The 24,453-nt window shown below is 36.6% G+C and overlaps 1 protein-coding gene across 1 annotated transcript in view; it reads left to right on the top strand.

Annotated features, from left to right (window-relative positions):
* The window catches only part of LOC149900394 (uncharacterized), a 29,972-nt gene that overhangs the window by 4,738 nt on the left and 781 nt on the right, over nt 1-24,453 (top strand). The window contains exons 2-6 of the mRNA XM_090113084.1: nt 4,660-4,899; nt 19,250-19,386; nt 23,274-23,589; nt 23,883-24,079; nt 24,240-24,438. Coding sequence (XP_089969210.1) covers nt 4,848-4,899; nt 19,250-19,386; nt 23,274-23,589; nt 23,883-24,079; nt 24,240-24,438 — 901 coding nt within the window. The 5' untranslated portion in view covers nt 4,660-4,847. The remainder of the gene's footprint in view (nt 1-4,659; nt 4,900-19,249; nt 19,387-23,273; nt 23,590-23,882; nt 24,080-24,239; nt 24,439-24,453) is intronic.

The raw sequence follows: 24,453 nt of genomic DNA, 5'->3' as shown, positions 1-24,453 counted from the left end.
TGTATTTATAATATCGTAATAAAGCTTTAATTAAAAAAAATATATAAAATAATACTTATATAGGACGTTTATTCGACGTTATCATCAAATTGCATTTCGAAATCCACCGTGTCTAGTCCATCTATGTGGTCTTCTATTGCATCATCACTAATGAGACCGTTATAAAAACTCTGTGCATCTTGTGGAATGAGATGTAATATGGCATGAATATCGCTAGAAGGTGAAGAAAGCTTCTCCAGAGGCACCGACGTATAAGGTTCTTCGTTATAGCTTCTGTAATAAAAAGAAAAAAGCTTTAAATCAAAACAAAGCCACGTGGCTTTTATACGTAAGTATATGGCGACAGCAAAATATTATTAGTTCTTATAAAGCCGTGTCTATGACTATGTTGTATGTACATGCGCCATGTACAAAAAACTGGCTAAGTGCGAGTCGGACTCGCGCAACGAAGAGTTCTGTACCATTATCTATAAAAACGTCAAAAAAATCACGGTTTATTGTATGGGAGCTTCTTAAATATTTATTTTATTCTGTTTTTTGGTATTTGTTGTTACAGCGGCATCAGAAATACATCATATGAAAATTTCAACTGTCTAACTAGACGGAGGGACAGACAGACGGACAGCGGAATCTTAGTAATAGGGTCTCGTTTTACCCTTTGGGTACGGAACCCTAAAAATCATACGCAACAGTGGCAACCCTAGCAAAAAATTAAATAAACTTGTTAAAATTTTGAATTTCGCAGGCTAGGGCCTTGTTCCGGTCAAAACAGTGGCCGCGCGAGTTTTAAAATCAAACAAATAATTAAATAAATAAATAATGCACTGAATGATGTGGCTGAATATACTGTACCTACTGAATCTGAATCTAAACGTATTTTACCAAAATAGTAGGTAGGTACCTAGATCATCGACAGTTATTTTTAAAACAGGGTTTAGTAGTTTCATCTCACAATGACAGATGAATCGTAACAAAATGACTCTTAATTCGACTCGCCTTCGTGAACAACAACATTGTCGTTAAAATACGTAAATCCACAGAGGATTCCTCTTGCACTTACTTAATGAACTATCTTCTTAAAATCACACCACAATCGGGAATGAATCAAAAGTGGATAAAGCGTACCTGCATCTCAGATTCAATAAGTACTTAAATGCATTAAATAAAACTACTTACCCGTTGTATCTTCATTATTATCTTCGGTGTTCGTCTCCAATGCTTTTCTTACCAATTGCTTGCTTATTTATGTATTACTAAACATTTTCACATTTAATTTTAAAGGTAATTAACAAAAACAATAGAACTTACTTCGCGGAGGAAAATAACACCGTCACGTATTCGAACTACTTCGCTGAATATGTCACCTATATTGACAGATGTTCGACGTTTTACTTTAAAAATTGGAGTTTTGCACTTTGAGCTATTTAAGCTTAGATCATAAGTATTTAAGTAATGAAATACATTGTTTAAAGATGAGAAGCATTGTAATTTGTAACAAGTCAAGGCATTTGATTCCATATAGCGATGATGGCTTTCAGGATATTTTACAATATTTATTTATGCATAATAGAACCGAATGCTTGTGGTTTTATTTTGCAATAAAAAATTACAATTAAATTATGTATTTATTTTACGCATAACCATACCACAGAAACCTGGTTCCATTTTGTGTATTAAAAATAATTGTTATTAATAGAAATATGTGTAATGTATAATGGTACCAAGTAGGTGTGGATCTGTTTTGTATAAAATGACATGATAGTAATTTTGTTTATTTGTTTGAACAAAGCAGTCCCGTGGTGCTGTGGTTCGGTTTTGCTTAATATGTAATTATTCGTTGTTGCTGGTGGTTCCTTTCTGCTTTTAGTATACCTTGTTTCCAACGTAAAAATCATGTGGTTCTTATTTGTATAAGAATTTAGACCACTTTTGGATGAGTATTCTTCAATAAAAGCAAAAAACGAAATTTGTCGAGTGGTTCCATTTTGCATAAATACGGACAACTGAGATCCAATGCTCTGAGCTATTGCAATTCGCCTGTGTAAACAAACTTCTCTTCAAACATCATAAGCAAATAAACTCTGCCCTTGGTTCTGTTGTGATTATTGTTCTTTTTTTATTTCCCAATCTGTTCTATTGAGTTCAACGTTGGTGGTAATGGTATAATAACATCATGTTTTTTTATATATTTTATTATTATAATAATATGTAAGTAGGTATTTATCGTAATCGATTTGAACGATATCATCTAAGTAGGTACATGGGTTTCGTTAGAGTCGTAAAAATCTTCGTAACTTTTTATTATTCGTGTAAAATCAAACACAAGAAAATACTTTTTAATGCTTAATGATAACAAACACAATTAGATCAAAATTACAATATATAGATTAAATTTACAATATAACTGAGTACCTAATGGTTTCCTTTATTGCTTGTTTAAAAGTTTTATTTTTGTTTACTAGGTACATTATTAATATACACAGATATAAATAATAAAAAGTAAAAACAAAGATGCCATAACATCCTTTTGTTCGTTTCTGAGACGCGCATAGATTGTAAGATAAACAATTAAATTGTAGGGTTTGAACCATAGAGCGTGCATCGGTTCAGTTGTCAGAAGGCTTTACCGTCGCAGTGAAACGTTTCGTTCTTCAGAAGAACTTCACGATATCTCATAAATCTCACCTGATTTACGTTTTCTTGGTGTATTTAGGGCTTGGCGGCTACAAACGAGACTTTAAAGTTTCCGTACGATTTAATGGCTGCTTGAGGTAACACGTAAGCTTTGGAATTTGCTTGTACGCTTGTTAACGTTTATTTAAGTTATTCTGAATTACAGTTATACCGAAATAATAGAAAGTCCATTCTAAGTTAACATATTATTACATTTAACATTTTATAACATATTATACAGAATTTGGCAATCAAAGAAATGTTAGCATTATGTATTAGCGTTTTATTCGGTGCACCAGCACTTTCTTCTATAAAACTCCCTGTTGCAATATTAACCTCTTGTACTTACAAATAAACTATACATAAAATTATACAACAAATCAATACATTATTATATAATGCAGTATTCGATACAATAATAATTGAGTTGAGTGCCAGCGCCAAGTGTGAAGCTCTCAGAGGCGAGGAACACGCGCCTCAGATGCGCACGCGCACCGCATTCCGAAACCGGCCCGATACGGATGCCATATTCTCCATTTTGCAATAAGTATACTCCGTTTTATATTACTTTTATTAGGAATACCGCGTTCTTGATGTTTGTTTAACGCATTCGCCGACTAGATTTTTCTTCGTATGTCATTATTAAAGGGAATCTCAAATTTAGTATTGGTTTTAAATGATATATAAATTGTTTATGGCTAGTTTCAAAAATGATATCTACCGAAGTGTGATCACCTTCGGGTATGAGGTATCAACTAAACCACGGAATGGGCACTTTTCCAAATGCTGTGTGGCATTATCTACTTGTTGTAATAACAGAATGGGCTTTTACCAAAATTGGAAAGATGATGCTTAAATAAATGGAAAGAATAGAGAGAGTAACGCATTTTGTTTAGCTAAAGTTAAATTTCTTAGTAGAATCTTATGACCCACCCTTAATTATGAATTTTATGTCTTTACAACGAACTTCAGTCTTAAATCAATGAGTTCTTAAAAAGGTAATCAAAGATACATAAAAATTCGTAGCGATAGTTTTATTGTTGGTTAAATTTATAACCGCCGTAGTGAGTGTCCTCAACGTAATAGGTAATAAAGCACAGAGCCGCGCAGACCACATGTCGCATGTGAAACGCAGTAAAACAAATGAGATGCGAGCCTGATACTGCCGCAGTGCCGCTTCCCAAGTTCCCACACTTTTGACCGCTCTTGCGTTACTTTTCATTTCATAGGCGATAACTTTATCATCATATGTTAATGATTGCGTTAATCTCTGATAGCGTACACACGAAGAACCAAAAGCATACGGTTAATGAGAACCATTATGTAGTTAGTTTTTGTGCTCTACAAATTAACTAAAATAGATTTTTCATAATTGAAAACGTGAAGTAGGTAATGGAATGCAGTTATCACATTTTAGACGTAATCACAATAGACAGCCGAGTGCCGACAGCTCATCACTATGACGTCACTATTTAAAACGTATTTTTTTTAATTATTTACAGCTTTCCGCCCGCGGCTTCGCCCGCGTTTTCAGAGAAAAACCCGTTCCCGTAGGATTTCCGGGATAAAACCTATCCTATGTCCTTTCTCGGGTATCAAAATATCTCTATACCAAATTTCATGCAAATTGGTTCAGTAGTTCAGGCGTGATTGAGTAACAGACAGACAGACAGAGTTACTTTCGCATTTATAATATTAGTATGGATTTCAGACCCGTTTAAAGAAGTTATAACCTTTACTTTTATGAGATATTTATTGTCAACTAGCAGTCCGCCCCGGCTTCGCCCGTGATACATATTTACGTTTTCTCTATATAAGAACCATCCTCGTACTTCAAGGAATATAATAAAAAAAGAATTAACGAAATCGGTTCAGCCGTTCTCAAGTTATGCGCTTACCAACACATTTTGGGATTCATTTTTATATTATAGAAGATTATTGATATGCGTATTGATAGAGGTGATGATCAAATTATATTTTTTTCAGATGCTGGGAGCTATTTCGTCAGTTTTTGTGATGTGTGAAAAACTGCATCGGTTGCATTAATGATACTGTGATCGCTTCATCTGTGACGACTGGACCAAGAATAACTTTAGTATCAGACAATAACCGTGAACGGTGTAGTGTAGTGACCACCGAGTGAGCGTGTGTGCGTGACTGTGCTACCATTGACAATGTGCGTGTGTGTATCTCTACTGTTGCTCGCTGCATTGCCCGCTTTTGCAGGTAAGCTCTTTCCTTTTTTTGTTTATAATCAAATCATTACATCATGTGTCATACGAAGCACATACGAAGGTACTGGGCAATAAACTTCACAAAGCGAATCTGACTAAGGTTGAGACATAAAAGTTTTATTGTCCCTTCGATGTGCTTTGATTTCTGGGAAATGTTCGCTATAGTTGCCGATCGGACGGGGAACGTGTCTCGTGACGTCAGAGGCGCGGCAGCAGGGAGCAGCACGGTCATACATCCGTCGAGTTCCCATAAAAGCTTTTATGGAACGCGTGTGTCGCTGATTTGTGCAGATGCTACAGCACATGGCTCGCGAGGGGACACCATTTTATATTTTGCTTTAAAATCAATTTTATGTTTGTAATCTTCTGATAATAGAGATTAAATAAATTATGATGCCTAAGAAAAGTATGCTGTTAAAAGGCTCTCAATGTATCTATGAAATAGTAATTATCATTGTTCGTACATCCGAAGTCAGGTTGTTGTAAACCTAAATTCATTAACACAAATAGGTACATACATAAGTAATTTTTTTATAAACTTAAATAATAACGAACTGGATTAACTTTTTATCTACAAAAATGTGTAGATTAAATAGGTATGCTATGTGTAAAATGATTAACGATCACTTAACGATAATGCTGATGATTACAATGACACGGTGATCTTGATAATACTCTAAGGATTAATTTATTTTTCTAACAACTCCGATTCTGATCGATTTCCGATTAAATCATTAAAAATCTAATTCGATATTTTTCAAGATTAACGAAATCGCCAATTATAAATGGAAATATAAACATTTTCGCACTTCCGAAGAATGCTATGATTCATACAGAAAGCGGAGTGAACCCGTAAAGATCGACATTATGAAGCTTAATCACAGAGCTTAATCTTTGAATACAATAGGATTATTTGTGGTTCATTTTGCAAGAGCTTGAAATCACACAGACATATTATTATAAATAATATAATATGTATTTCTACTGTTCTGTGATTTCTATATATACCATTCTTCATTCATTCATTCATTCATTCATTCTGGTCATTGCCAGTGATCATGATCACGGCCCTGGAGACGATTAAAATATGTTATGAAGTACAATGTCAAGGATATTCATCGCTGTCGTAGCATGATATGTTTGATTATGAAGAGATAATTTACAATACACTTTCTATTTGCGTATGAACGAGGATACAATATAAACGGTGAACCCATCAGTGGTTCCCTAAAAATGTTTTAGGTACCTAAATTTTAAGAGACCATAGAGTATGATACCCATTTCATGTCTCTATTATAATTTTTTACAAGATGGCAAAACTAGTAACTCATGAAAACATTATAATTTGCTGTGTGGGCGATTCGACGTCTAATCTTTACAGTTTACGAGATAAGAATTGAGACCAAAATCTAACCGCTCTTACAATTACTAAGAAAAGATGCCATTTATAATAATTTTGAGGGCTACTTGCATAACGTAATTTGTGGGGTCATAATTTAAAGTGTAATTTATCTTAGTTGCGTACATTTGTCATTACGGCTGACCGCAGGGCTGCGGGTTGCGCAGGGCGGCGCGGGCGGGGCGCGGGGCGCGGGGGGGGGGGGGGGGTGCGGGGATGTCACGTGGGGACTATTTCTGCGCGAGCGCCGACCGTCAATCTCAGAGAGCTCAATCTTACAATCTTTCCGCGTTGCCGTACTCACTGCCAAATATGAACAACGTGAAATCGTTTATGACGTATGCGAAACATATAATATATACCTATCTATACTAATTTATAATATTACTAGCGATCCGCCCCGGCTTCGCACGGGTGCAATTCTGATACTAAATAATAAATATACACTACAGAAAAACTGTGAACGTTGTATATAAAAACATAGCGGTCCGCTCCGTCTTCGCACGTGTATAAAATAGATAGCCGGGCGGCCGGTACCGGTACGCTACGTCCCGCAATTATTAAATCTGTAATATCTTTGAAAATATTCACTTAAATCATACGGTGTAAAGGGCCATATAGATCTATATTAAATGAACAATGTATTCAAGGTATTTAATTGGTAAATTAGCCATTATTTGTCGTAAAAAGTAAATGACAAAAAAAAGTTATTGTGGGTTATCCATAAGAGAAAGACATACACTATCGCGGACTTTTCTGTAGACCTTTTCAATGTGTATAATACTTTGTACATTATTTTGATAAAACTCGCCTGCGTTTGTAATGTAAGCCGAAAAAATGTAATTTTTACGACATCACATTAGAAACCTCAAAAATAACAGTACTTCTCCACTATTTGATGGATTTTATTATGCATATAAACCTTCCTCTTGAATCACTCTATCTATTAAAAAAAACCGCATCAAAATCCGTTGCGTAGTTTCAAAGATTTAAGCGTACAAAGGGACATAGGGAAATAGGGACATAGGGACAGGGAAAGCGACTTTGTTTTATACTATGTAGTGATTTTATACTATGTAGTGATAATAAAGATGAAGAGTTTGTTTGTTTGCACGCGCTAATCTCGGGAACTACTAGTCCGATTTGAAAAATTCTTTCGATGTTAGATAGCCCATTTATCGAGGAAGGTTATAGGCTATAATATATCATTACGCAACGGCCAACAGGAGTGGAGCCACGGGGGTAAAACCGGAGCAGCTAGTTATACATATACTTTGAATACATAATATATAAACTTAGGTAGAAGAACGCAATCAGCTTTAATAATTTTGTCCAGCAATAGATAGCGACCGCAACAATATTCTATATTAAGCAAATAACAATGCTATAATCCGTGAAAGCATCACAAGCTGTCATGTTGCCGCGGCCCACACCCGCCGCCATCACTCTCAGTTCCGTGTATCGCCCAGCACACGGTACTGAGTATCTACAGAGAACTGAGCGACACGCGTGCTCGTACTCTTGAAGTCATTAATTATCCCGAAAGTGGGGCGCTTTTCAAATGTCTTCATTTTAATAGCGCGCGCAGAGAGATGCCAAGAAACAATTTATAATTATTTTCTACGACCGCCTAATTTGTTCCCACTGAGCTTATCTAGATAGCGCAATTGGATTTTTATTAATTCATCGAGTCGACCGGAATACGCCATCACTGCCAAATGTTTTATTTGAGATCTGCTGGAACGAATAAATAACGAGTTTAAAAATAGCCGGGTATTATTGTAATGGGACAGAAATATTTGTCAAAAATATGTAGCGAACGACATAGTGCTCGTATTGAGTCACAGAATGCGTATTTGTATTTCGCAGTAAACGAGTCGGTGTTGCGCGCCAGGCGGCCACGTGCTCGCGGCCGTGGCGCCTCTCCGCGAGCGCACTTCCGTCCGATCGCTTAGCGAAAATAAATATATATCCGTTGAAACAAAACCATTTGGCACTGGAACCGAGAGGGACATCATACGAGAAGGAAATATTTTTATTGAGCGGTAGGTGGGACGCGTGGACTTCCTTTAAATCGGTGAGTCAGATCCGCGGCCCGCGCACCAGATGTGACCGACTCGTTCCGCCCTGGGCGGGGTCCCTGGGCGCACGATAAATATCTCTGACGCGCGCTTTTTGCGATTTACACGATTTGTCAGCAACACCATAAAATAACAAAAGCGTTCAGGAATTCATTGACACGTTAGCGGAGGCGTAGTTAGCCGTAATGCCAAGTGCTGACGGCTAAACAGCGGCGGTCCATTTGCTCAGTTATTGAAGCTGTGATTGATTTGCGGTCAGCACACAGTTGTTCACGAGAGCCGATGAGAGACGCCTCAGATGTATGATTACGTTTTCATTTCGAGTGACTGCTTATTGTTAAACAGTCTGCATCGGTTAATATAGACTGTTTATGTCTCATGATTTTGCAAAATCTCGCAATTTAATATATCAAACGTATTGCGTCACTGAAATTCACAACCGATAAAAATATTGGAAATGTAGTTATTGCGTTTGCGCTTATTGTTTTTTGTTCAAAAATGATGGAAAGCTGCCTCGCCGCTCGTCGCCCCGCGACCGCGAATGTAAACAGTTTTAATTGATTCCTTTTATCTCGGCGGAGTTGTGCAAGCTCGCGGATTTATTATTCGTTTCTATTTTTAGCTGTGAGTCGCAAAAATACTTTTACGAAATTAGGAATCTAGTAGTCTATATATTCGTCGATATGAACTCTTTAAACTGAAATCCACCAAAACATTACATTGGGCTAAATTCTCAAATAATAGGCAGTGAGTAGGCTGAAATGGTTACTGATTAAAATAAACAATCATCAATTATTTTGAAGCGAATGTGTTTATCATAGTTCGAGAAGTTAATTTGGATCTATTTCTTCGGTGTGGAAAAAATAGTATAAAGTACAGAAGCATCTAATTGAATGCAAGCGGAGCCCTTCATGATTCATCAAAAGCGACAATTAAATTCATTCAGCACGCGGCGTTAATTTTAAAATTCCACATGATGAATACACAGCAGCTGTTTAACAGCTTTCAGGCCAAATGGAGCAAAGGACTTCACGATTCACAACAAAGGACGGTTTGATTGCTGCACGTCATCGGGTGTTTAATTTTGTAGTAATTTGCATGATAATTGAGTAAATCAATGTGTGTGGAGGCTGGAGGGGGTCTGAGGGGGTCTGGGGCGGGAATTAGTAACAATTGGGCGAATAGCTGAAGTGGGCGGAAGTTGGAAGCCACCCGCGGAGTGCACGTGTGCCGGCGCGGGCGCAACGCGACACGCGATAGGGGCTCATTTAGACGAAACATTTCAAAATCTTATGCGTATGCAACATTTTGTAGATTAATTTGCTAAATGTGATCAGGATGTTGTTCACTTGTCGATCAGGCAATGAGGCTCTTGCAAAGCGTTCATATGTTCTCATTTATTTCACATAAAAGTCGAACGTAAAGAAGGTGTAGTTTATCTCAAGAACAATAAATAGTGACGTTAGTACTGATTGTATTTCTGTTTTGAGTACTCCTCTGGCAGCCATTTAAACGACTGTATTTACACCATAACTTCATTTAATGCCTGTTACAGCTGAGACGGAAATAGCGTAGCGTTCAATTCTCTTAATGAATAACATTCCTAAATAGAGCGTATTTATATAGAAAGTGTCTATTTCGTGAATTTACGGAAACGTTGAGCTGACAGTTGATTGACCGGGCTTTGGCTACATTTTTCCTGGAGGCTTCCATTTCACCTTTAACTAGTTCCTCAAATGTAGAGCGAAGGTAGAGCGGAACACTAAACTAGTTGACAATCAGAAATATATAATTGGATATTGCACACCGCGGTATGAGCATTGAGCATATCAGGTGTGCCCCAGTATCGGCGAGGCGCCACCATCCGGCGATACTTACTGCTTTCAATCGTGGAAACTATTTTAATAATTTTCAAAAGTTCATTCGTTTTGATAAGTTCATCATTTCATTTGGGACTAAAATAATTAAGAAGGAATATAAGAAGCAGAGGAAATACGAAGGTAGGTACTTAAAATCTATTTTTAAACGTTTGTTTAATTCGCACCAAACGGGAAAGCTTTTACCCTATTTGTATTAATTTATCGAATCGTGTTAATAGTTTTACCATTACCACAGTTCCATATAATATGCGTGTTAGTTTAAATATATCGAGAGATGTTTCTGTAAGTAGTGTCGAAATGTTAACGCGAGGCCGCCCGCTGCCCGCCGCCCGCCGCCCGCCGCCCGCCCGCGCCACATCCGATATTTTGCAATAAAATGGACTCCTCGGGAGTTCTGTTTCTGCATTTCATGTTTTGTATTCATCAAGAATAGATTGACTTGGTATTGTGAAGGTCAGATAACTGAGAACAATTCGCAGTAAATCTTTTAGGCACAGGTATTGTTATAGAACTAAAATAACCATAGATCAATGCCTTGTAAGTACCATGTTCTAATGGAACTAATGGCATGGTATACTGTAAAGTATCCCTTCACCACGCCTACAATGTTCATAATATAATCTGCTGTTCCCGGAACACTGGATATTTATTTGTACGAAACAACACAAGAATGAAATACCTACAACGCGGTTAATCATCACCAGCACTTAAGAATGCCATAATATAATCGTTGTACAACAGATAGCATAAATAGTGTCTATTTTTATACGTAATGAAATTATAATGACAAAAAGGTCACGGAATTTTTTTGGAAACTACTGAAGAAATAAAGAGATGTCTCCCCGTGTCCACGCTCGCTGCAGTATAATATATGTATACTAATATTATAAAGCTGAAGAGTTTGTTTGTTTGTTTGAACGCGCTAATCTCAAGAACTACTGGTCCGATTTGAAAAATTCTTTCGGTGCTGGATAGCCCATTTATCGAGGAAGGCTTATAGGCTATATATCATCACGCTAAGACCAACAGAAGCGGAACCACGCGGGTGAAACCGAGAGAGAGAGCGCAACTAGTAATGAATAAATCGCGTTTAAAATCCGTCAAAATCTTTAATTTCGAAATGTATAAAGCTCGCGTAAAACCTGCAAACACAAGAAAAACTTCTGAAGAATTTGTTGTAAGTAATTTGATTTACTTATTCTGGCCTGGAAAAGAAGATAGTGCCAACTCTGTGTCTTTAGACCCTTGCGTGTACACTTTTCCTTGTCGACAACACCTAAACGTAATAAGTACAGGCTTCATCTTATCAAAGTATTTTATAGTAACTTACCTTACTTACCTACTTTAAAAAAATGATTCATATTCATAAATTCCAATACAGACTGGCTTTATCAGATAAAGTACTACAATCTTACACGCTGCATAATATTATCGATAACATCAAATCAGTTCTATTATAAAATAAACAACAAACAATCCAGTGTTAACATTCTTGTACAAATATTTTCCTACAGATACAGATTTGAATAGAGCAAATGCACCGTTGTAATTTTTTGAATGACTAATAAATAGCATTGTGAATAGGTACATCATTTAAAATTTAAATGTTTTGATACATTTTCAATAATCGTTTTAGCCTTGTCCTATATTTTACTTACTTACAATAAAAATAATTATTCATGATAGAGCGCTTATGATACATGCACTTGATTCAAAATATTTAAGATCTAAAAAGTCTATATAGTGGTAGGTATAATATTATTATGTCGTAGTTTTTGGCAAATAATAAATAAACCCCCATAATATCACAAGTCAGGTGAAATATCAAGAAACCGAACATTGATCATGTGCCTCTACGATCTGCATCGCGGCCAATACAATCGTCAGTGTCAGAGCCAAATTATTCATGTGCAATTCATTAAAATAAATAGGTACATAGTTGCTAAGACGTTGTATTTTTTGTTAGTTTATTGGCGATTGTATTGTATATAGTTTCGATTTAATACATGAAATAAAGGACACACGTTGTTATCTACTTGTATCTTTCTTCTCTTATCTTCTTTATATATAAAAATGAATCCCAAAATGTGTTGGTAAGCGCATAACTCGAGAACGGCTGAACCGATTTCGATAATTCTTTTTTTATTATATTCCTTGAAGTACGAGGATGGTTTTTATGTAGAGAAAACGTAAACATGTACCACGGGCGAAGCCGGGGCGGACCGCTAGTAAGTATACATATAAAAATGAATCGCAAAATGTGTTGGTAAGCGCATAACTCGAGAACGGCTGAGCCGATTTCGATAATTCTTTTTTTATTATATTCCTTGAAGTACGAGGATGGTTCTTATGTAGAGAAAACGTAAACATGTACCACGGGCGAAGCCGGGGCGGACCGCTAGTAAGTATAGGGTAAGGTTGCTCAAGTCGTACCACGGCGTTAGTCGTACCCCACCAATATCTCGTCTGATACCATTGAATTGGGCCATCTAGTGTTGTTAACGTGAACTATTTAGTCGCGCGAGCAAGCGTAAACAAGTGGTCAGGCGGTCGGCTTCGTGCAGCGAAAATAATTCAAAAAGTAAGGTTTTTATCACTTTTCATGTAAAATTAACGACTCATTCATAAGCTTTTTACGGCAGGAATGTTATCTTTATATTTTGTCTTTGTTTACAACGATTTTTAATGCTTATCTGTCAATCGTTTGGGCATACTCAAACAGGAGAAAATTGTTAGGTTGTGTTAGTAATTTTATTTTTCAACCTCAAAGATAAGTATGCTCAAGTCGTACCTGTTAAAAATTCTTTACTCGTACTTCTATTTAGGTCTAAGATTTTGTTATTCACTAAAATAATTACCAAATAATATGCTTAAGTTAATCTCAGACTGAATTATTTGTAATTTTAACTTACTTAAAATTGATCTCTTATTATTAAGAATTTTTCTATATAGTTTATTATATCTTCACTAAAGTGTATTTTCTAAGTACGACTTAGGCTGTATGTGGTACGAATTAGGCAACTAGGCGCTTTAATCGTACCGAAGGTATGTTTTTGAAAAACGTTAAAATATATATTTTAATATTAACATTGTAAGTTTCTGTGATTTTTTAATAATAGACAACTAAATAAAGATTCAGTAAATGTGGATTATTTTGTATTATTTCAATTGTCGTGAATATTATAGCATAATTTCCTTAGGGGGTACGACTTGAGCAACCTTACCCTACATATAAAAATGAATCGCAAAATGTGTTGGTAATCGCATAACTCGAGAACGGCTGAACCGATTTCGATAATTCTTTTTTTATTATATTCCTTGAAGTACGAGGATGGTTCTTATGTAGAGAAAACGTAAACATGTACCACGGGCGAAGCCGGGGCGGACGGCTAGTATTTTCATAAAATTCGCTACATAAACATAAGTAAATACGTTTTTCCTTAATTGAAAAGAAAGCTATACCTATAATGGGAAAGTGATAAAAAATTGTACGCAATCCGTTATACGGCAATTTAGATTTTTATCAAGCTGATTCATTGTATAATCTAACAATAAACAGCTTTATAAAGATGATTGAGATTAAAAATATGAATTAATTTTTTTTATTATTTATTTCCTACTCGTATAAGTACTTCATACGTGTCCGTATGGACCAGAGGCATAACAAAACAAACATACCTACCTATAATGTAAACCATAACCATATGATGATTCTTTCCCATAATATTATGGATATCAACAAATAGCTGATAATATATACAATAACTAATCGCAAATAATTATAATTTTCGAACCGATTTACCTATATACCTAGAAGTTTTTAAATGAATGAAAAGAATGAAAATACTTTATTTGCACCAAAACAAGGAAACAATTCGAAAAAACACATACAAAACAAAACGTACAAAAAGGCGGCCTTATCGCTAAAGCAGCAGCAGCGATCTCTTCCAGGCAACCTTTAGTCGAGGTTCATGAGAAATACGTTTTTGATTTTAATACAAAATAAAAAAATTCTCCTCCTTCCTCGTTATTATTATTCTCATATAGATAACGATATAAAAGGAATTAAATAACAAGGTAAAAAAGCGTATTGTCGATTGCGTGTTTGTACACGTTTTTATTAATTTAAAATTATCATTTTGCTTATATTATGTACTTTTAAAAATAATTAAGTACCGCCATCTAGGAGTTTAGTTTGGAAGTTAGTACATTTGTGAGATTCAAAGCGAGATGCCACAGAGCCTTTCTGGATTCTGGGCTCTTGCGATAGATGGAGTGCTTATATATATTATGTTCTAATATCCTGGTATTAATCGATTATTTTCTATTCTTAAGGGCTTGGTCTAGTAGTGCAAACAAATGCATCCTGTCATCCTATATGTAAATAATACAAATGTACTAAGGGAAAGTTGCTCCACTTAATTTTTAAAAATTAAATCATTCGTATGCATAATTTAATATTCGTAATAAGTACCAAAAATGACAATTTGAAACAATTTTCGTGAAAATTACACCGGGTGATTTTTTTTTATCAGTACACAAAATTTGCGAATACTTTCTATTGATATCTTCAACTTCATGTTTATATAACTGATCAACTTTTACAAAGAAATTTGGACGAAATATAAAAAAAAATAAGCTTTCCATACAAAATGCATAACTCTATACATTTTTTTCGACCTAAGTTTCTTAGTGAAAGTTGTTCAGTTTAACTAATAAAACGGATAAACAAATTTTGTATATAATAAAAAAAATGTAATGTTTGTGTTAAAAAATTATAAAATAGAAAAATACGCAAATGAAAACAAAAGATATTTATTTCTGACTAGCTTCCACCCGCAACTCCGTCCGCGCGGATGTCGGTCTTCGCGTCTTCTACAGATTTATTATATTATGTATAATATATAGATTTATATTGATAAACCTATAAATCTTTTGCTAGCATTCTGATGCTTTATCGGTTGCACTGGATTGATCTCTTTTTCAATCGCTTGAATGATATAGGATGGGTCCTTGATAGGCATCGAATGCTGAAGTCTCGAATCAATCAATTCTGACAGTAGGCAATTTATGTAAAATCTTGATAATGGTCCATCATTTTATTTTGCCTAAACGTTACATAATTTTTTATATATTCTATTTTTAACGAATGATTCACTCCAGTCCAAACAGCAAATAAGCAGACTTCTGCTTCTGCAACGTTTAGTTGTCCCTGAATTTGGAAAAAATAGTCATGATTCTTATCTATGACAAAAGTGTTATTTTTTGCATTGTATTTCAAATATTATTTTTTTTATTTTTAACCGCATCTTCCGCATTCATGTCTTTTGCCGGAATTAGACATTTAACTTCTACTAGTAGACTGGGGTAGAAGCCTTTGAAAATAGTGAAAAGATAAAAAAAATCGCAGTCGGATGAAACCCATTAGAAAAGGAGGGGAATATGATAAAAATGTAAGGAAAAATAAATTACGGTCAATCCGAGTTCGGGAAGCGGGAGGGGGAGCTTTTAAGAGGAAAAAATGGTTTCTCTCGATTTCCGACAAAACTACAAGTCCTATAGAAAAAAGTTCAATGGCAAAGTTGTAGGTAATTAAAAGTTCTACAACTTTTGTATTCACAATTTTTTCACATAACCTAAAAATTTAGGTGAAAAATTCAAAAAACCAAGTTTTTGGTCTTTTATTTCTATCTACTTCAAAATTTACTTTTTTTCTACGAAATTTGGTGGAAACTTACTTTATTATGTCCCAAATACACTGTTATTTATTTGATTGAAAATATTTATTTTTTCGCCTTATTTTGAATTAATACCAAAAAAACAACCTAATTTTCAATCGAAAAGTCACCCGTCAAAATATCAGCTTTTTTCAAAAACTTGGGGTGCCTTTTATTCATTGAAATCTCTACTTTCATATGGTGTAAAAAAAATAAACACCACCATAGTAAATGTTCTCAGGAAATGCATACAAACAATCTGAAAATTAGCTTTTACTAAATCAGGCACAATTCTTGAACTCTATATCTTCTCTTGTATCGGCTTTTCAGTAATATTTCAAAAGAAAAATAATTATCTGTTCTAAGTTTAATATTTTACAGCATATTCAAAAGCAAAATGATGTCGATAAAAACATTTCAGGTAGTTCGAGAAGTGTGCCTGATTTAGTAAAAGCTAATTTTCAGACTGTTTGTATGCATTTCCTGAGAACATTTACTATGGTGGTGTTTATTTTTTTTACACCATATGAAAGTAGAGATTTCAATGAATAAAAGGCACCCCAAGTTTATGAAAAAAGCTGATATTTTGACGGGTGACTTTTCGATTGAAAATTAGGTTGTTTTTTTGGTATTAATTCAAAACAAGGCGAAAAAATAAATATTTTCAATAAAATAAATTACAGTGTATTTGGGACATAATAAAGTAAGTTTCCACCAAATTTCGTAGAAAAAAAATAAATTTTGAAGTAGATAGAAATAAAAGACCAAAAACTTGGTTTTTTGAATTTTTCACCTAAATTTTTAGGTTATGTGAAAAAATTGTGAATACAAAAGTTGTAGAACTTTTAATAACCTACAACTTTGCCATTGAACTTTTTTCTATAGGACTTGTAGTTTTGTCGGAAATCGAGAGAAACCATTTTTTTCTCTTAAAAGCTCCCCCCTCCCGCTTCCCGAACTCGGATTGACCGTAATTTATTTTTCCTTACATTTTTATCATATTCCCCTCCTTTTCTAATGGGTTTCATCCAACTGCGATTATTTTTTGGTTCAAAAATTATCTACTCTAGTCTATAGTCCCATTTTCCCTTTTTGATATGGGAGTGTATAAAGTAAATTTTTTAGATATTTCTCGTTATACTTTTAAAAAGTTATTATTGTCATTTTGCTCATTAGGTAAAGTTATTTCGATATCAGTTTTAAGTTTTTTGATACCTGCAATAATAACGTCATAATCGCCTGCACATACTTAACGATTACACCCTGTATACAATCCACCATCCACATTCATAATGTTTTCCTGTCCTCCTCTCCTTTACGCTGTTCACCGATACATTTTAAATGAGTAAATCTGCTACCACTGAAGGATGTTTCATTGTGATCAGCAAATTTTCACCACTGTTGTCGATTATTTGTTTTTCATTTTAAATCAGCAATTCATCATCAGTTTTGTTTTTTGCAGATTGGTGATGTACCCTAACAATACGTCGAAAAGGGAAAGCATCAACGAATTATCGTTTTCGTCCTCTTTTTTTATTCTTCGCGTCTCTGTTACTTGTGTTTGTTTAGTTCTCAACACCCACTGAATTTCCTATGTTATTGTGATCTTCCATTACATCTGAGTTTTGATGATGTGATGATAATCCATTCGTTTTAATATTGGTACTAAGAGTTGGTGGACTAAACTAGAAATGGCGGACTAAATTTGTCAGCGCGTCTGTAAGATCAGAATATAAAACCAACATCCTGTATTTAAGTTACAAAATTAATAATCAAACAACATTCCGCTACGTTGAAAATGACTAGAAGAAAAAATTAAAACACCTCGGCATATAATTTTGGAGTAAACAAATCATTTTCCCCGTATGGGGATTTCCCCGGATGAATTTGGGAAGTTCAAGTTCTCAATACAAGTTTATATTATATTTCGTATTTCTCAAACGAAAAATAAACATTTTTGGAACTTCAAAAAAAGTTATATTATAAGAAAATTTATGAGATTACTTTAGTTTTTAAGAAATATACATCCCTTTACTGACACCCCGTAAAATAAAGAAATTGTTGCCAATCACCTTTGCAATCTATTTGGTTTCATTAACTTTATGTTCGAAGATAATTTTTTTTCTAGTAGTTACACGCGTATTTTTTTCGTTTATTTTCCATATCGAAATCAAATGTTTAAAAATACGAATATTTGCACAAAACTAAGATAAAAATAATCAATTAACAAAAATATTAAATTTAATGAAGTAGAGCAACTTTCACTTCGGTATGAAGGAAAATCGAGCGTAGAGCACACGTCAGAACGCTCCGGCCCAAGGAGCGCGACTAAAGAAATTCGCTAGGATTTTTCCTAATTATTTTAAATATTTTTTTAATATTTAAAGAATTATCAAAATTCAAAAAAAAAATTTTTTAAAGGATTAATACTCATTGGTCTTCAACCAACTCGAATAAATTAATGGAAAAAATAACTTTTAGCAGTATTTATCAATAGATTTTGTAAGGCAAAAAATGGGAAATTTAATGAACTTATAACGTTCTAATTAGGAAAATCATAAGTTTTTCGGCAATTGTATTCAGCAGTTTTTAATAACGACTATATAAGGATAATAATGCGCTGATCAGATTGTATAAATTGTAATCGGTTGCAACGTAGTGAGTGCACAAACTTAGCTCGAAATGATTTTGGGGGAAAGAGACTTATCTTGAAGGCCTGATTAAGGTAACATAAAGTAACTTTATAAATGTGAAAAAATTCACGCGCATTGCTTATATAACATTAATTGATAAACAAGAAAAAAAAAATTCAGTTTATCATTTAATTAGCCGGGAAAAAATTGTCAAATAACTTGTTGAAAACGCAATTTTGCTAGACTGCAGCCTTAAAAAAATATATATTTTACTAGATATGCGCCTCCGGTTTCACCCGCGTATCGAAAGAAAAACCCGCACAGTTCCCGTTCCTGTGACAGTTCCTGGATAAAAAGTATGTCTTGTTATGGGTCTTCAGCTCTACGTACATACCAAATTTCATTGTAATCGGTTCAGTGCGTGAAAGAGAATCCATCTCACAAACTTTCGCATATTATATAATATAACATTAGTAGGAAGGTACATACAATGTGTATTGTGTTGATTGAAATTTGAAACCTATAAAACTTTATCCTTATCTTGCTTACACAAGGTTTTCACTTCTAAAAATGGTTCATAATAATATTTTTGAGTAGGGGTTATATTATAATAGGTATATTTATTGTTGTAGGGCCGCGCGGCGGAGCGGCGCTGCGGCTGAGCGCGGAGCCGCCGGCCTTCGCGCTGAACCAGCACACAGCGCTTGTGGCGCGCGCCGGCGACAGCGCCGCCCTGCGCTGCACCGTGCTGCGCCTGGCTGACCGCGCTGTGAGTGCTAACATCACGCGATACTCTACACAACATTCTGAGCCAACATGCTTCTCTTGCTTCATTGCTCATATAGCAGACGACTTAAATGTTTAGGAAAATAAGGCATTGAATTTACGAAAAATTCGGCAGTGGTTGGCACACTCACGCACATACCGGCAGTTGTTTTAAAGGTGAAACGTCTATCCTTTTTGGCGTAAAAGATTGAAAGAAAACCTTTTTAGTTTTATAATATTATTTCAATAGAAGCGATGAGCGAGATGTGAGCGAGCTAACTAATTAACTATACAGTATACCTACACCTTCGAAAAATGACAATAAATTCATGTTTCTGCCATTAGGTAATAGTTTTGTAGTTATTTGTGTTAACTTGTTGAAACGTTTAAAATGTTAACTCAAATTGTGATTGTTATACAACCCCGTTGATAAATAACTCAATCCGTGTTCCGTTATCCTACACACCATTCTCAGAATGTAGAAACGGAACACGTCCCAAATAAGCATGACACGAGCACCACTTGAGTGTATCTGCCACCAATGTTTCTCCCAGCTGAGGCTCGAATCTAAAATAAGAGCCGTTTCAACTTAACGGCTGTGTCAAATACATTTTGTATTGAAACGAAAAACAAAGCCTGCTTTTGAATGATTATAAATAGATCTTTTAACTCAATTTCGTCCAATGTGCCCCAATTGAAGAGAAAATAAACAGATGGGTGATAACAAGGAAATAACAAGGTAGGCGTAAAAAGATTTCAATTTCCGATCTTATATTTTCATTCTAAATATGGATTTCGAGATTCACTGGATTCACTGGATTCACTAGATTTCAAGGATTGGCAAGGAGAAAAGATGAACAAGGAATAACAGATTAACTGGAGGTGTGAAACTTTGTAGGACCCTTCTCAAACTGCTAGACATTGACCGCAAGGTAGCCATTTACGCGGCATATCTAACAGGCACATTATGAAGAACATTGACAGACCCACATGTCCACTACCCAGCTCCACGCTCCACACGACACTAAACGATGCCAATGTCACGCGCTCACCTCACATCCGCCAACATTGCAATGATTATTCAAAATCAGAATATTTTGGCATAATATTATATCGCTCTATCGATGAATATTCTGATGTTAAATTATTAAGATTGACTGCACTTTGCGGCCTTTCACCATGTTTCCAGGCTTCATTTGAAATGATAGAATATGACACCGCATTTGAAATTTAATGATGTATTGAGACAGTAATTGAATACAGGTAACCTATACCCGTGATCACCTGACGTACATCCGTAATGCCTTGGAACAGATTTAAACGAAGTTTAACTGAACCTTTGATTATATTAAATAATTGTTGTCTATTTGAAGCACAAGTTTGTACTTTATCATGTATTAGACTGGACTTTTTCTTGCATACAAATAAATTAATATCTAAAAATGTTGGCCAACTGTAAACGATGTGGGCATTACCTAGTATGAAATATTATACATCGATAAACTCGTGGAACTCGTGAACAATCCAAACCATCAAACTACGAAATAAAATTGACAACGTAAAAATTATTCTAGTAAAATTTAGCGGATGCGCTGCCAAATATTCGCGGCATGAATCGGCTTCGATGCGGCATAGTTCGGGAGCGAGCTGGTATGCCCGCGATGTGTGACGCCGGAACCGCATCCTTGAGTAGCGGCCCCGGCGTAGCGTACTACAGCCCAGCCGCACGCTTAAATGAGCTTTATATATTACTAGATTTCCGCCCGCGGCTTCGCCCGCGTTTGCAAAGGAAAACCCGCATAGTTCCCGGTACCGTGGGATTTCCGGGATAAAAACTATCCTATGTGTTAATCCAAGTTACCCTCTATATGTGTGCTAAATTTCATTGTAATCGGTTCAGTAGTTTTTACGTGAAAGAGTAACAAACATCCATACATCCATATATCCTTACAAACTTTCGCCTTTATAATATACTAGATTTCCGCCCGCGGCTTCGCCCGCGTTTGCAAAGGAAAACCCGCATAGTTCCCGTTCCCGTGGGATTTCCGGGATAAAAACTATCCTATGTGTTAATCCAAGTTACCCTCTATATGTGTGCTAAATTTCATTGTAATCGGTTCAGTAGTTTTTACGTGAAAGAGTAACAAACATCCATACATCCATACATCCATACATCCTTACAAACTTTCGCCTTTATAATATACTAGACTAGACTAGATTTCCGCCCGCGGCTTCGCCCGCGTTTTCAAATGAAAACCCGCATAGTTCCCGTTCCCGTGGGATTTCCGGGATAAAACCTATCCTATGCGTTAATCCAAGTTACCCTCTATATGTGTGCTAAATTTCATTGTAATCGGTTCAGTAGTTTTTACGTGAAAGAGTAACAAACATCCATACATCCATACATCCATACATCCATACATCCTTACCAACTTTCGCCTTTATAATAGTAAGTATTAAGATTAAGATAAATATATTAGATATTAGATGACAATCATTACGTATAATATCATTTTTACCGCATAACAAGCGGGAGGGAACTTTTGTACATTGTAGTATGTAAATGTAAGCATTTTGATGTATAAAAGAAAATAGTAGGTATTTTATCGTCACGCTGAACGTAGAAAATAAATAGAATACTATTATTTGTTGGCAGTACGTTGCTGGCTCGTAGGAACCATAAGACCTACGCAAACCGGTCGTCGACTCGCTCTGGGAATAGCGCGCACCCGGAACAGATTCGTATCGTGTGTCAATTCCCATCCGACTCGATGTGTGATTATAATTTATTACCCTGCGCTTAATATTGATGAGATTTATCATCGTGACACTACGCTGAATGAAACTCAAGAGAGTTAAAGATAACGCATATAAACTTACTCTAATTTAAACGGTAGAGTCATCCATAACTCTAGACAAATAGCGATTAAAATACCGAATAAAAGAAAATTTATTGACAAACCGTTTCGCTTTAACCTAAATATACGGTAGTACATGAAAATGAATGCTTTACCACACGTGAGTGGTTTACGACAAATTTGCAATAGAGTAGCGCGGAGCCGTGGCCCAAATACCGCGAGCTGCTTGTGCTCCACACTAATGCGTAACCGTTTGTGCCGCTTTGCTGCTCCATTATTAAAGTGCTATCGCCATATTAGTCATTTTGTTACAGTTTATACTTTGGTCGCTCACATTATTGCGAATTATTATCTGAAAGCTATTACTCCCTCGTTTTAAATGTTATTTTTATGTCAATGAGCTCATAATTGAAAATGATATGTATATGTTACGGCTAAAGGTAGGTGAGAACATAAACTTAAGATTAGCCGGCTAAACTTAGGTTTATTTTCGACGAGGTGTTAATGTTAGTTTGTTCTATCTTTAGCCGGCTAAACTTAAGTGTAACCGCAGGCCCGTGGCTAAAAATGTCGGGGTGGGTAGATTTGGTTACTATAATACATGTAAGGAACAGGGCGAGTGTTTTCTGGCACTTCGCCGGCTGCTGCCGCAGCACGCTCGCTGCGCTCGCTCGGCTCGTGCGGGTCTTAAGAGTTCTAACCTAACCTAACCTAGCCACCAGCTTTCTGCCCTGAGTCGGGGTGGGTAGATTTGGTTACTATAATACATGTAAGGAACAGGGCGAGTGTTTTCTGGCACTGTGCGGGCCCCTCAAGCCCTCCACCGGCCCGGCGCTAACCAAATCTACCCACCCCGACATTTTTAGCCACGGGCCTGCGGTTACACTTAAGTTTAGCCGGCTAAAGATAGAACAAACTAACATTAACACCTCGTCGAAAATAAACCTAAGTTTAGCCGGCTAATCTTAAGTTTATGTTCTCACCTACCTTTAGCCGTGACATATATAACTATAATATAAATGATATTATACAGGTGTCATGGGTCCGCTCCAGCGACTTGCAGATCCTGACGCACGCGGGCGCGGTATTCACGGCGGACTCGCGCGTGTCGTGTTCGAGCGCGCGCGACGCGGGCCACGGGCTGCACGCGGGCGGCGGCCTGCACGCGGGCGGGCTGGACGAGCCGCTCGACGCCGACGACATCCTCACCTCCGAGGAGGACTGGGACCCGTACGCCAGCCTGCACATCCTGCGTATCGAGCGGCTGCGGCTGAGCGACTCGGGCCGCTACGAGTGCCAGATCAATACGGAACCTAAACTCAGCTTATTCTACAATCTTACCGTAATAGGTACGTTTAGTGCGTAAGTATTTCATATTTGTGCTTTGTATTGCGTGATGCCGAATGAATCGTAATGAGTGATAAGGAAAGTACTAATAAGCACCTTATCGTGTCGATCATAAACGCTGATATTCAAATTATACCCAATATTGATTAATATAATTAATATAACTTTATGTGATAAATTCCACCCGGAAGCCAGATGGTCTACGTAATCAAGTTTGTATTGGTATATATGAAAATACCTTCACATACGTGTCTTTTCATAGTTAATGGTATCAATATAGTCGTAAACGGTTCAGACACAGCGCTACCCGAGGTGTCGGTGTCGCCGCTGGGCAGCAGCGTGACGCGCGCGGCGCTGGGCGGCGCGGCGCGGCTGGCGTGCGAGGCGCGCTACGTGGCGGCGCCCGGCGCGCGGCTGCCGCCCGCCGCGCTGGCCGCGCTGCCGCCGCTGCGCCTGCGCTGGACGCACAAGGGGGAGACGCTCGATCCACAGGTACTACATATGTTATTATTAATGACTGAAGCTAGAGACTCTTTCTGCTAGCTACATACTTATTTGAAATTAAACGTGATTATCCAAAAGTATCAAATAATAAAATACCGTTTATACATTAAGAACCTATAGATGTCTAAAAACAATGAGTCCACAACAGAGCACACGCGGCGGCATCTCGCTGGACACGGAGCGGTGGGCGGGGCGCGCGGTGTCGCGGCTGACGCTGGCGCAGCTGGCGGCGGGCGACGCGGGCCGCTACTCGTGCGCGGCGGTGGGGGGGGGAGGGGGGGCCAGCGCCGACCTCTTCGTGCACCTCTACCGGGACGGCGCTGACGACCAGGAGTATGATATTATCGGTGAGCATTTACTGC

Source organism: Colias eurytheme, chromosome 19 (genome assembly GCF_061535395.1).
Source record: "Colias eurytheme isolate Ceu_HAF_F1 chromosome 19, ilColEury1 Martin Lab GWU primary, whole genome shotgun sequence".
Taxonomy (NCBI): domain Eukaryota; kingdom Metazoa; phylum Arthropoda; class Insecta; order Lepidoptera; family Pieridae; genus Colias; species Colias eurytheme.
This window is presented reverse-complemented; position numbering and strand designations above follow the sequence as displayed.